A 14,793-nucleotide genomic window follows, 5' to 3' on the forward strand; every position below is an offset into this window, starting at 1 on the left:
GTGTCAACCACGTTGCTGTGAATCTGGAGTCACATGCATGCCAGGCCAGATAAAGACAGCCGGTTTACTTTTGTAAAGGACATTCGTGAACCAGGTGGGCTTTTACAACAATGGCTTCATGATGATCATTTGACTTTTAGTCATAGATTTCTATTAAATTCCCATTTCGCCATCTGCAGTGGTAAGATTCAAATCTGTTTTCCCAGAGTTTTGCCCTAGGTTATAACTCCATTGACAACACACCATGCCACTGTCTCCTTTTCAAATAATGTTCCCTTGTGTCTTAAAGTGAGTGAAGTGGCCTTGATGTCACCTTTTTTCTTGAGACAGCCGGTAAGACTTGGAGAGACAGTGGGTATCTGACTGTTTCCCAGGTCACAGCACAGGGGTGAAATATTGGAAAATGTGTCTCAACCTTATAAACCAACGGCCAGTACTTTTGTCCCTGAGTTCAGGATGGTATCACTTGTAAAGCTGATACATGAGAATGATACAGCAGCTACAATAATTTAATAAAGGGAGTAATTTCATAGAACAAACTTGTTTTACATCGCCTATAGAAATTGAAAGGCGATAGTTGGCGGTTGATACCTCGAAGGCGACTTTATCTCCTTCAGGCTGAAGACTGCTGTCCTGTCTCTGAAGGGGAACTAGGGTTCATTTCCATTTCTCATTCACAGATCCTCACCAATGCCATGAATCCACAGTGAAGATCCAGCCACCACCAATAGAACAGGTCTTACTGGAGGCGACCGTGACCTTAACCTGCATCATTTCTAATGCTCCTTACGGAGTTAACGTGTCCTGGATCCGAGACAGGAAGTATTTGAAATCAGAGATTGCCGAAAAGCCCGGAGCGGATCCTGACAGTGTGATCAGCAAATTGAGCATCTCGACACAAGCCTGGCTGAATGCGGCTGTGTTTGAGTGCGTGGTGAGCCATCAGGATCTGCCGACTCCTCTAAGAACATCTATCCACAAGGAAACAGGTGAGCTGAGACATTGAAGGAATAAATGGAGGGTCAACGGCAGGGTCCTGAGGAATGTGGAGGAACCGAAAGATCTTGGGGTTCATATCCACAGATCTCTAAAGGTTGCCACTCAAGTGAATAGAACCGTGAAGAAGGCTTATAGTGTTTTAGCGGTTATTAACAGGGGATTTGAGTTTAAGAGCTGTGGGGTTATGCTGCAATTATATTGGACAATATTTGGAATGTTGTGTGCGGTTCTGGTCACCTCACTATAAGGAGGATGTGGAAGTATTGGAGAGAGTGCAGAGGAGATTTACTAGGCTGCTGCCTGGTTTGGAGGGTAAGTCTTACGAGGAAAGGTTGAGGGAGCTGGGGTTTTTTTCTCTTTAGAGCGGAGGAGGATGAGAGGCGACTTAATAGAGGTTTATAAGATGATGAGGGGTATAAAGAGAGTGGTCGTGCAGAGACTATTTCCTTGCATGGATGTAGCTGTTACTCGGGAGCATAACCATAAGGTCCATGGTGGGAGATATAGGAGGGATGTCTGAGGTAGATTATTCACTCAGAGTGATTGGGGTGTGGAATACATAGCCTGCTGTGATAGTGGAGTCGGACACTTTAGAAATATTCAAGCGGTTATTGGATAGGCACATGTAGCACACCAGAATGATAGAGAGTGGGATAGCTTGATCTTGGGTTTGGACATAGCTCAGCACAACATCGAGAACTGAAGGGCCTGTACTGTGTTGTACTGTTCTATGCTTCTCTGTAAATGCATCACTGTGTCTGTCTCCAGTGGATGTGTACTAGTCAATATTTAATATTCAGTGCATTAATGGTCTCTTCTGACTCGAAACTCTACCAACTGAAAGACTCTGGGCCGATCGATATTTTTACGGGGAAGTTTGATGTGTTGATGAATGAAAAGTGAACTGAAGGCGATGTTATTGAGTTTAGATCGAAGAAGAAGAGAAGAGCCTGATGTGGCGCATAAAAACCAGAAAACCAAAAAGAAAAGTAGATCAGTTGGGCCGAATGGCCTGATTCTGTGCTGTAAACTTTCTCAAACTTTCCAGTCCGCCCCCCTGAGTTATTTCAGAAAACCGTTGTGTTCATCGCTCCTCCAAGCTAGAAGTCAAAAATGGGAACAGTTAAAATCAAAAGGGGAGCAAACCTTCCTGAAATCTAACCAGCCGTTTCATTTGTCTCTGGAATTCTCCAGTTTATTGACATTTATTGTACATTTTCTACAGATCCAAATTCGCGGGAACCGGTCGTCTCTGTCCTCCTGCCCTCGGCAGAGGAAGTCTCCGCTCAGAGTTTCATCTCCCTCAGCTGCTTAGTGAGAGGTTTCTCCCCCCGAGAGATCTTCGTCAAGTGGACCATCAACGACAAGCCGGTGAATCCCGGGAACTACAGGAACACCGAGGCGGTGGCGGAGAACGGCAATAGCTCCTTCTTCATGTACAGCCTGTTATCCGTTGCAGCAGAGGAATGGTCCAGCGGCGCTTCTTACTCCTGTGTGGTGGGACATGAAGCCATCCCCTTGAAGATCATCAACAGAACAGTTGACAAATCCAGTGGTAAACCCAGTTTTGTGAACATTTCCCTTGCACTGATGGACACGGTTAATTCATGTCAATGAGAATCACTCGGTTACATTAAAAACTACAATAAAGATAATAAAATCATTTTCCTCTAACGATAAATGAAATACCCAATTGTTTAATTGATTTTTTCCAGTTTCACTTCGATGAAACCTTTGGTTTGAGTCAGATATTTTAGGGTCCCGAGCCCAAATCTTGTTGAATCAGTGCTCCCAGCGCAGACACACCCTGGGTTAGAAATAGAGTAGAGCACATTCATTACAGAATTCTGCAAAGTAACTTCACTGACCTTCCTCCCGCTGAGGAAAAATCCGACAATTTCAACATTCTGACAAACACAACATGTATATTTCTGAGTTCCTGCTTCCCTTATTGTCCATGCCTTTATCCATTGATGTCAGCTTTCTGCTGCTACACCACACCTAATGGGAACTGAAGTGAGGGTCACACAGAAACATAGAACAACAATCCTGCCATCAGAGAGAGGGAGAGTGAAATTGTTAACCTACCGGATTCCTACTCAAAGAGAGAGGAGGATCAATGCCTAACCCATGTTCCACAACTTCCTCCATGAAAAGAGGAGAAATGTCATTATTTAATCCACTGCACCTCCATCACCTCAGTGGTTAGAACCATCAGATACATCGCATCACTGGGTAGAGAGAGGGAAACTCTGAGCTCACTGTCCTCCCTCTCCCGAGGTAGCGTGTTTGGAAGGGACCAGCTCTCTACTATAAGGACCCAGTTGCCAATAGCACAAACTAGTTTACTCGCTGCTGATATTTAAATATCATTACCTTCATCATCGTAATACACATAACCTTACGCAACACAATTTAAACATGTTTCAACATTCTTTTTCATGTGCTGGCATTGATTCCCCATAATACAAACTTAAACAAGTAATAGAATCCTCCCCGGTTTTCACTGTTCTGCCACTAAGATTTCTGAGATGCATCAATGAATTATTTTATTCTTTCTCCCGATATCACGGTGCCATTCACACAAAATAAATTTATACAGCAACACATTGAAAATGTGCTCCATTATTCGTATTGACTGGATCATGTTCAGTTATTGATTGGCGGTGAAAATTGAAGCAAGAGTTCGCAAATACACACACTGAAAATACTGCCCAAAACTTTCACAATTATAAATAGACACATAGGCGTACACAGTCAAACACACACACATACACACACACACACACACATCGACACAAATGCATAAATATATGCACAAATACGCATATTCATAAATATGCACACAAATATAGAAAGACACATTCAAATACGCGCACACAAAACCATGCACAAATACAGAAATACGGACAGGGGCATTCAAATACAGGCACAGAAACACACAAATGCACAACACATACACATGCACAAAACCACACAGATACGTGCATACACAACGATACAACTTCACACAACATAGACGCCTGTAACACTTACACAAACGAACATACATGCGGAGAAATATGAATGCGCACACAAATGTACTCATGGACAACACATACATAAACACAAATACACACTTACACAAATAGACACAAATACACCCACAGAAGAAAAAAATCACCCATACACAAATACATCTACGCACAAATAAACATCGGCACGCACACACACACACACACACACACACACACACACACACATGTTCTCTCTCTCTCTCTCTGTTACACACACACACTAATATATAGACTCGCGCTTGTACAAACAGGCACTAAAACAGCAACATACGCATACAATCAAGTACATACTAACGCACGCACACGTATACACATAAATCACACAAGTACATACATTTATGTGAGCCAGTACGCAGACCCGAACACAAACACATACATTCATAGGCACAACACAGACAGATACACATGCATGCAGATCCACATAAATACGCAAACACTAACACATACTCAAATAATTATATATATACATAACATATGTATGTATGAAAGCACACATTCACGCTGACAGAAATATGGATATAGAGACACAAAATGTTATACACATTGACAAACATGTATGGAAATGCAAATAAACAAATAAGCAGACTGTATACAGATGAACTGACAGCAAAACAATTGCACGCAAACATGTAGACACAAACATTCGCATGTTCATACAGCACATAACACCATAGCACATATTACTACATATCGAAACAAAAACATCAAGACATCGTTATAAAGAACCATCAACACGTATATACATACATGTTAACACGTTCACACGCACGCACATGGGAAACAGACGCACACAGAAAGGGAAACAAACATTACTAGAAGGACAGAAATTTTCACATAGTAATAGGCAGAAACGCATGTGCACCCATTAAGAGTGGCATTAATACATATACATAAACTTAACTCAGTAGTAGAGCCACACATACACAATGATAGAAGAATAAAACATACACACAGATGCAGACACACAACTACACAAATCAACAAAAACAGGTAAATGAACGTGTACATTAAAGCTCTTGTACATATATTAACTCACAGCCAAAGATTAATGCGGAGAGCACGAGATGATCATGTGCACGCACACAAATGCAACATCTTAAATACAAATGGTAGGTAAATGATGAAAGTAAAACTTAAACATGAATTTTAATGGACATATCTACCGACAAATAGCCCAATGTACATTGCACCGAAAACACGTTGAGAAACTGGATTAAGCTCGTGACCTTCTAACCATTACAACCACAAATAAGAAAAGATCAGAAATTACATCCCAGTTCTTAAACAGCAACATTCACAGTTTACAGATCAGTCACAATCTGTGAAAACAATCATTGATCAGTGAACGTTCCTCCATATCAGTCATAATATTCTTCAATGAAGGATCGTGCCAAATTGATCAAAAATGAACTAACACTCAAGAAAACATCTTCAGTGCTTTCTGACATGGACTGTCCAAGGAATGTGCGTAAAGATCAAGTGTGAAAATAATTACGGAGATCGGTTACTGAGTGTCCTGAATTTAACAGTAAATATACATTGAAAATTATACAAGAGAATAAACTAACCGCTTATGAAGAAGAATGGGGAAAGAAAAAGTAACAGCAAGATTACCTGGATAAATAAAGTAATCTAATTTCATTTCCTGGTCTCCGTTCCCTAGACCCCACCGATCGCATCTGGATTGAAAGTAATGAGGATAATAACAGGAACATCTGGACAACCGCTTCCACATTCATCGTCCTGTTCTTCCTGAGCATTTTCTACAGCACTGCCGTCACTCTGGTGAAGGTGAGATGATTCAGTTCACTCACATTTCAAACTGGCAGAATGGATTTGAAAAATGTCTCAATGTTTCACTGATTAAAAACTCTAACATTAACGTCCGCATCATAAACATCTGCTTCAATATTGTCTCTTTATTTTACAGATCAAATGATGGGTTGAATGTTCGACGATAAGATGATTATGAAGATCTCTCTATGACTCAAATGCAATATCTGTTCTCGGTTATTCTATTCTCTCAGTTTATCATTCTGAATCTGTAACTGAGGCAATCATAGACGTTATTTCAGTTTCCAGTGTGAAAAGTACGTGACTTGATTTTTGTTGTAATGTAACTGTGGTTAATAGTTTTCCCGCAGTTTAAATTTCATGTATACATAAGCAACTTTTCTCAATCCTTATTCACATCTGATAATTCATCTTTCTATTAAGGTCTGTATTCTCTTTGTGGTGTATGTAACAGATGTACAAATATTGATGGATTCCCTGTGCATGTGTTCTGTTCTCAATGTGCAGCTCGATCGTTATGTTCACTTTTGTAACATAAAAAGTAATTTCGCTGTAAAATATTCTCTGATTTTTTAAATAATTTTTAAATAAAAAAAAATTGTCTCTGGCTTGGCTTAATTCCGTTCTCCGAAACCCACCCACTCGGCTCCATTTTCGCTATTATGTGGTTTGCCCCCTTTCCCAGACAGGCATGTTCCCGCAGTCATGTGTGAGATGTGGTTGATCTCAAGGCAGTGAAAGAGTCACTGCGCCACCCAGTGACCCATCCGTGTAAAGACACCTTCATCTCTGCCTTTTTAGGTTAAAATCCAGAGACAGAATGAGTGAAGAATGAAGAGAACCTCCGTGATTTCACTCATAAACTGATCTGTCACAGACGAGTTTCAGGTAATTCTAAACAGCAAAGGCTCTGCTTCATTAGGGGCCGATGCAGGACATTGTAGGCAGACAATATTTCCCTTCACACTGTCTACTATTTCCATTAGATCCCTCCCGCTTTACTATTTGTTCCTTTCCATGGAAACAAGGAAATATTTTTTCCTCAAATAGCTTCTCAAACCTGCTGCACTACACTTGAGAGTAAAGTGATACAACACCACCATCTGCTGGCGGGCCACAACGACTGCAGGCGCTGGTGCTTGTGAGTCTGCGAGCCGGTTGCTGAAAAATGAACATTGAACGATATTGTCCGAGACTGGAGTTCATAGAAGGATGTCGGCTGGTTGTTGGGAGGCCAATAGAAAATGCCGAATCTTGTCAGTACACCCTTCCTATTCCTGCACTCTACCCATACTGCCTCGCTGTATAAGCCATGCAAAGTACATTGGGTGCAGTCCTCCTGCAGTACTGCTGCAATATTCTCCTTACCAGTCTTGAAAATGTCCTTCTCCTGTTACATCCCTCTCCATCCTGCTTGAATTATCTGTATCCTTGTACGTTAAGCTGTCATTCCTCTCCTTTCCTTAACCAAGTCTCTGTAATAGCAGCAACATCACAGTTCCAAGAACGAATCCAAGCTCCAAGTCCATCAGCCTTACCTGTTACACTTTTTGTATTGAAACAAATGCAGTTCAGCCTGCCGGACCCGCTTTAATTAGGAGCCACATTATTTCTGCTCTTTCTCTGAGCCTTACTGGCCCTGTTCTCTAGTTCCACTTCAGCTAATTCACCTTTGCTTTATTCCCCTCTCCCTGGTAGATTTCCTTCCCTAAAGGACATTAGTGAAAGAAATTGGTCCTTTCGACAATCAAATATGGTTTTATGGTCATCAGTAGATTTTTATTTCCAGACAATTTTTATATAATTCAAATTCCATCAGCTGCAGTGAGCGGATTCGTACCTAGAACATTAACAACATGAGGAATCCTTCCTGAAGTTGTGGCATCAGTAGGAGCTACTCAGAAAATTTCCTCAGTTTTCCTTTCAAAGACTTACTCAACAATCAGCTGCTTCTGTTGGTCCCACGTCACTTTCTGAACTGTAATACCTGATAGACACCTACCCAACTGGACATGGCAGTATGGACCGGGGAGTAAGGGACACAAGACACAGCAACACCTCTCCACCCACTTCCCTAAACTCCCACACTTTCCCCAACTCTCAGCGTTTCACTCTCTGCAACTTACAGTCTGTGGAGATCCTTCAATAGGCAGATTTCACAGGCCTCAGTTCCGAAGATCATACTTGGTCATGCCCAAATCATTAATCAATTTTAAGTTATTACACCCCTCCCCCTCTAGGTCTGAGTAACCGCCGAGGGCTGACGGGCTTGGAAGCCTTTCTTTGAAATTTCACTGCTGGGCCTGGTTCCTCCTGCTCAGCCTCGGAAGTGAGTGGGGTTCAGCAGACCGGAGCTCGCCCCTTCCACCATGAGCGTTGTGGCCCGAGTTACCTTTATCGGGAGACAATGTGGCCGAGAGGCTAAACCCGCTGTGTCCATTTCAGACTCCGAGTTTCTCACTGGTGGAGATGGAGAGCAGGAGCCGGAGTATCTGGAATTCTTTCCAACGTTCCGGGTGTGCCGGGAATTGATTTTCCCTGCATGTCTTGGGGTTTCATGGTTTAGAAGAATGAGGGGAGATCACATTTAGACATATAAGATGATGAATGGGATGAATAGGATAGAGGTGGAGAGGCTCTTCCCGCTCAGAAAGGACCGTAGGACTAGATGGAACAGCCTCAAGACAAACTGGGGGGCGGTTTAGAACGGAGTTGAGGAGGAACTTCTTCACTCAAAGGGTGGTGAATCTCTGGAATTCTCTGCCCGTTGGAGTGGTGGAGGCTGCCTCACTAAATATTTTTAAGACGCGGGTTGATGGTTTTTTGATAAGAGAGGGGATTAAGCGTTATGGGGAGAGGGCGGGAATGTGGAACTGAGCCACGACAGATCAGCCATGATCTTATTGAATGGCGGGGCAGGCTCGAGGGGTTAGATGGCCTACTCCTGCTTCTATTTCTTATGTTCTTATGGTTTGTAGATGTTTGAAACATTCCCATTGATGGTATCTCCCAAGCGGACTTGATAGGAATCTGGCCCTGTTCCTGACCTGAACGTGCCTCAACCAGCGTATCCATTGCCATGATTCTTAACTAATAGCCTAACAACTGCCTTTAAGGGCCTGTTCCAGTTGATGGAAACGGCACTGGGTGTCAGCTCCCGCCCTCGGAGGATCAGAGTTAACTTTGGGAAGAGTGATCATGAGCAACTCTGCTTGGGCTATTCCATTTGTTGAAGAGGGGAGGGGACTGGTGATTGGGAGGGGGTGGGGGGGGGTGTTGTCCTGTATCTGAAGCTGAATCTTGATAGTTTGGTGTCAAAGGAGGCTGTGGGATAGTTTTTTGAACCTGTTTTTACTGTTTGGGCCGCTCTTTCTGCCAGGCCGTTGGATGATGGGGAATATGGACTCTGTCCTAACGTGCCAAATTCTGTTCAACTTCATGCAATGCACAAATTCCTGGCTCATGAAGGGTGGACCATTTTCAGAAAACAACAGCTGCGGGATCCCGGGTGTCAAGAAAGAGGAGTGAGGCTTCTCCACTCTTGTCCTTATGTTTGATGAACTCACCCTCTGCATGGCCATCCATTGTGAATCAGCATCTACCATTATCAGGAACATAGACCCCATGAACGGTCCGGCACTGTCCATGTGCAGCCACGCCTACGGCCGTTCCAGCCATTCCCAAGTGTGAAGAGTAGTGACTGGTGACATTCGTCCCTTGTTGACATTGCCAACACTGACCCACGACCTGTATTCATACCTGGCCACAGACGTGGCAATTTGGAGGTTATTCAGTTTGTCACTCCTGGGTGGCCACGAGTACCGCGAGGATGAGATGGTGAACCTTGGCTCAGGATGACACTCTTGAACCCCATCGGCGTGTGCCATCTTCCACAGTCAGCTGTCCTCTGCCACTCCAATATGGGTACAATTCAGGCTGTAACGGCCTTTTGGTTTCCCTCATAAGCACTCACTGCTTCAGTTTATTCAGGACTGGGTAATTTTGTATCCAAAGCCAAATATTATTGGCTGCCACTGGGAGTGTTTTGAAAAAGTTCATGATTGCCGTCTCTTCCACTGGGGATATGACCAGTGTCTGTTAATTGTAGCCAACTCAAGGCATCTTCCTTTGCAAATCTGATGCCTAGTTGCCCATGTTCAGAGGGCAATGAAGTGTCAACCACATTGCTGTGGCCCTTCCCTGGGACATTGATAAACACAGTAAAAAGTCTGACAACACCAGGTTTAAGTCTAACCAATTTATTTGGTAGTAAATTCACTAGCTTTCGAGGTTACCCTCTTTGTCAGGTGAATGGAGAGTTCTGGTGACGAACATTCACCTGACAAAGAGGGTAACCTCGAAAGCTAGAGAATTTATTATCAAATAAATTGGTTGGACATAAATTTGGTGTTGTCAGACTTTTTACTGTGTTTACCCCAGTCCAACGCCGGCATATCCACACCATGACATAGATAAACCAGATGGGTCTTTCTGAAAATGGACAATGTTTTTGTGGTCACTAACGAATTCTAAACTCCAGATATGTTTACTCAAGTTCCACCATCTGCGGTGACGTGATCAGAATCCGTGTGCCCAGAACATTAGCTGAGTTCTTGCATTAATGCTCAAGTGATAAAACCTATAGTCCATCACATCCACACCTGAGTGTACACATCCTGAATTCCGGTAACCCAGATACACCATGCTATGCATGTCTGCAGGGCTCCCGGATTGGACAGCATTAACTGCCTCAATCAGGGAGCTCATATTCCAAAGCTCCACTTGATGGTCATCGTTGAAGTCCTTAGGTATATCTCTCTACCTCTTTCTATGTTTCTTGTGGCTCTCTCTCTGTCACTCTTTCTCTATGTCTCTCTGTGCCTCTGTCTCTCTCGATTTTTCACTCTGTCTTTTGCTGTCTCTCCGCCTCTCCCCCACTCTCCCTCTGTCTCTCCTGCACCCCCCCCCCCCCCTCAGTGTCACTCTCCTACTCCCACTCCCTATCCCTCTTTAATTTATTTGTCTCTCTGCACCCCCCCCCCCCACCCACCTCACTCTGACTTTTGCTCTTGCTTTGTCCATTGTGCTTTTTCAGTCCCACTCTTTCCCATTCACTCCTGCTCTGTGTCTCGATATCTCTGTTTCCATCTGTCTCTGGCTATTTCCTTCTGCATCACTTTTTGTCTCCCGTTCCTCCCCCCCCCGCCCGCCCCCTTGTCTCCCTCTCGTATTACAAACTCCAATCTGTCTTCCTCTAGCTCCCTTTCTCATTCCCTGTATATCTCTCTCGCCATTTTCCTCATAATTTCTGTCTTTCTCATTCCCTGTTTATCTCTCTCGCCATTTTCCTCACTATTTCTGTCTTTCACATTCTGTGAGGCTCTGTCTTTGTTTCTCTTCTATCTCTCTGTCTCCCTGTTTATTTTCCTGTACCTGTTAGAAACTCTTGCAAATTCTTTGCTCTCCAAGTCTTCGTGCCTTTCCCTCTCTTTGCTACTCTCTGTCTAATAATCTCACTGTTGCTAACATTGTCCTCTCTATCTATCTGTCAGTCTTTCTATCTCTGTGAGGCTGTTTGGTGATTTACAGTTTGAATGCCCAATAGGAAGAATCAGAGGTCTTGTTGTTGTCATTTCCTCTCAGGCTGTATTGAGTTGAAAAATTGCAGTAAGGGGATATTTCAGTAGATTTTTTAGCTGCTGCCTGAACTGCGTTTGTGTCACAGCGTAAATAGCAGTATTTGTACAGCAACTTGTGAGTTGCAGCATGAAGCCCAATTCCATAACATAAAAGTCTAATCTAAATTTAAACCCCAAATCATACATGCGATTCCATGCTGAATAAACCATGAATATTGACCATAAGATAATGAAATTGGCTGAGATAACAAATAGGAAAATGATGGATTTCCTTCGACTCTCCAACTCTGGGTCTCTTGGATTCTCACCGCTGCGGTGAGCCCGGAGTCTCCTGCGGGCTCTGCTGCTCACTAAAATGTGTCTGACGGTGAGAACATTCAGCAGCAGAATCAGGACGAATGGGGCACACGGGTTTAGAATGTAATGGAGGAACTCGATTGTTCCCCAGACCAGAGAGTACATAACACCAGTTGTGAAGTGACAAAACCAGGGGAGGTTCCGCAGCCGATATGTATTTAATAACATAAAATACCAGATAATGTTCTTTAAACAGCTCAGCACTGTCACTGTTCCCAGAACCACAGACGCCGATTTCTCAGTGCAATATTTACTTCTCAGCTTGGGGCAGCAAATGGCCACAAATCGATCAAAGGTGAAAGTGACGGTGAACCAGACAGAACAGTCAGTGGCTGCATAAAGCAGGACAGCGTGGATGTTACACACGGGGAGTGACAGCAGGAAATAAAAGTGTTCCCAATAAACAATGGGAATGTGTCTCAATATCAGGTCGAGGATAACGACCAGCAGATCCCCCACTGACATGGCCACCAGGTAACGAGTGACACATTTGGACAGACCACAGTTTCTGCTCGTCAACGTCGCAATTGTGATTATGTTCACTGTCAGGAAGGAAATACAGAATAAAATTAGATATGATTCAATGGAAGGAATTGCCATTTAGACTTACGATGGTTTTTTTTTAAAAAGTACATTATCATAACAATTGGAATACATTTTTTAAGCCAGCACGTCTTTCGGAGTGTGAGGGGAAAGTAGAGCATCTGGAGTAAACCTGTACAGACACAGAGAGAATGTACAAACTCAACACAGACAATGACCCAAAACTGGAACTGAACCCAGGTCCCTGATGCTGTGAGTCAGCAGTACTAACCACTATGCCACTGTACTGCTCCTTGGTAGTGACACAACGTTAACATTTGGGAAAGAGCTTTCCAGGGAGTCCTCAACATTATCCCTTACTCAGCTACAGGTAAATATCCCCTCTGCCTGTGAAGGATTTAGAGGGTAAGAAGGATGAGGCAGTAAACCCTAACAGAAGATGCGGAGTGGAGTCCTGTAGGTGGTAATCTGTTGTCTCTCAGACAGCTCACTGACAACTCCCACAACAGAGCTGGTACCAAACAGTGTTGGTTTGACCCTTTCCTCTGGACAATACTAACAGTTGGCAGAGGGAGATCCTGATGCCCTGAAGCACAGAATCTCTATTAGATTTACATCTCCATGAGTCCTCTCATGGCAGGAATGTTGTCAATATATGCACCAGGTAAAAACTCAAACAAAGGCCAGTAGCAAAGGAAAAGCCAAGCAAGCTGCCTAATGATTCTCATCCTGTGACTCCGACATCCAATATTATGAAATGCATGAAAAGGTTAGTCATGGCATGAATCAGCTCCGGCTTGCCAGATTTCCTGGATCCACTACAGTTCACTACATCCACAACCGGTCCAAAATCCCATCTCTCTGACACTACAGTCAACCCTGTAACACCGACTCATGTTTTTCGACGACAGCTCAACCATTAACACCATTATTCCTATGCATGTGTCTGTGTGTATGTGTGTGTGTGTGTGTGTGGGGGCGTGTTGTGTGTGAGCATTAGAGTACCTGATGAGTGCTCCTAAGTGTGTGTTATTCCGGAGGCTTACAACAATTTTGGCTTCTGAATTTGTGTGTGAGTGGGAGTAAGTGTCTAAATCTGATTGCTTCTATCAGTAAATGTTTCTATTAATATATGTATGTTTGTGTTTCTGTGACTCCAGGAAAGTTTGTGGTGGTACAGGGGACAGTGTTGTTGCCTCATAGCACTAGGCTCCCTGGTTCAATTTCAGGCTTGGCTACTGACTGTGCAGAGTCTACTCGTTCTCACTGTGTCTGCGTGGGTTTCCTCCAGGTGCTCCGGTTTCCCCCAAAAATCTGAAAGTTGTGCTGGTTTGATGCATTGGCCATGCTAAATTCTCCCTCAGTGTACCTGAACAGGCGCCGGAGCGTGGCAACTCGGGGATTTTTATAGCAACTTCATTGCAGTGTTAATGTTTGCATACTTGTGACATTGATGAATGAATTTCAATACGAAACATGTTTTCTCTTGAGATCCTGCTGTGCAATCAGGATCAATAGAATGCATTCTGCAGCGTGGTGACTGGGTGGGCAATTGGCAGTGAGCTGGCGTTACATGTAGATGGTAAAAAACGATTCTGCTTTATATTTTTCTCACAAAGGATTAGTGTTAGGTCACATGTCCATGGATAGTCACCGCACACAGAAGACACCCTAGCCCATAGGCCCTGAGACAATTGTCAGCGGCTGAAAGAATTAATAACTGGATATAGGGATTCAACAGGAACAACAAGAGCAGCAAACCCAGTGCAGTAAATGACAAGGAAATCAATACAGTTAAACAGCCTTTCTAGAATTAGGAACTGGGGACAGAACTTTACAGCCTCACTTTTCCGAAAACTGCAAAATCCTACCCATGTTCAACAGACCTTCCCATGCTCTGACCCTTGCCTGCTCCGATTCCAGTGGCAGTCGGACTGGTACAATTCCAGACAGGGACTTACCCGGAACTCCAACAATCGCCAAGATGGGATAGTAAAAGTACTGAATCGCCATCAGTAGACTTTCAATCCGATAAGCTAATGGCATCCTCCAATCATCTAAGGTAAGTATAGAAATCCAATAGTATAAACTTTTGTCCATGGCTGGAAACTTCCAATCCATTGTTCCCAGATTCTGATCAATTGTTGGAACACTCTGGGTCATTGTCCCCAGATTCTGATCCACTGTTGGAACATTCTGGGCCATTGCTCCCAGATTCTGATCTCTCCTCTCCCTTCCTCTCTCTCCACAGCCGCTGATCGCTGTTAGTGTTGGAGTTGTCGCTCCCGCTGACTCAATGGTACAACACGCTGAACGGAATCCCTTATTATTAGAAGGGGGAAATCCCTCCAGGCACACTAATCAGATCCATGGAGACTCACATCAATTACAGTCACTAAACAAAC

The 14,793-nt window shown here is 43.5% G+C and overlaps 1 protein-coding gene across 1 annotated transcript; it reads right to left on the reverse strand.

The window, feature by feature from the left end:
* Nucleotides 1–11,488: 11,488 nt before the first annotated feature.
* Nucleotides 11,489–14,593, reverse strand: LOC145362560 (putative G-protein coupled receptor 139). The gene is made up of 2 exons (XM_080218564.1): nucleotides 14,350–14,593; nucleotides 11,489–12,387 (listed from the first exon to the last, which is right to left on the reverse strand). Exons 1-2 carry the CDS (start codon nucleotides 14,591–14,593, stop codon nucleotides 11,489–11,491), a joined length of 1,143 nt encoding a protein of 380 aa, XP_080074690.1.
* Nucleotides 14,594–14,793: the final 200 nt, after the last annotated feature.

The sequence above is a fragment of the Carcharhinus amblyrhynchos genome, unplaced genomic scaffold, assembly GCF_965287045.1.
Source record: "Carcharhinus amblyrhynchos unplaced genomic scaffold, sCarAmb.v2.hapA scaffold_38, whole genome shotgun sequence".
NCBI classification, from domain to species: domain Eukaryota; kingdom Metazoa; phylum Chordata; class Chondrichthyes; order Carcharhiniformes; family Carcharhinidae; genus Carcharhinus; species Carcharhinus amblyrhynchos.

What these genes read in the sequence shown, in the direction of transcription:
- LOC145362560 (XM_080218564.1), bottom strand. Translation starts at nt 14,593, where the DNA reads ATGGCCCAGAATGTTCCAACAGTGGATCAGAATCTGGGGACAATGACC. An exon ending in GGCGATTGTTGGAGTTCCGG is followed by an intron (nt 12,388 to 14,349) that starts GTAAGTCCCTGT and finishes CCTTCCTGACAG; the next exon opens with TGAACATAATCACAATTGCG.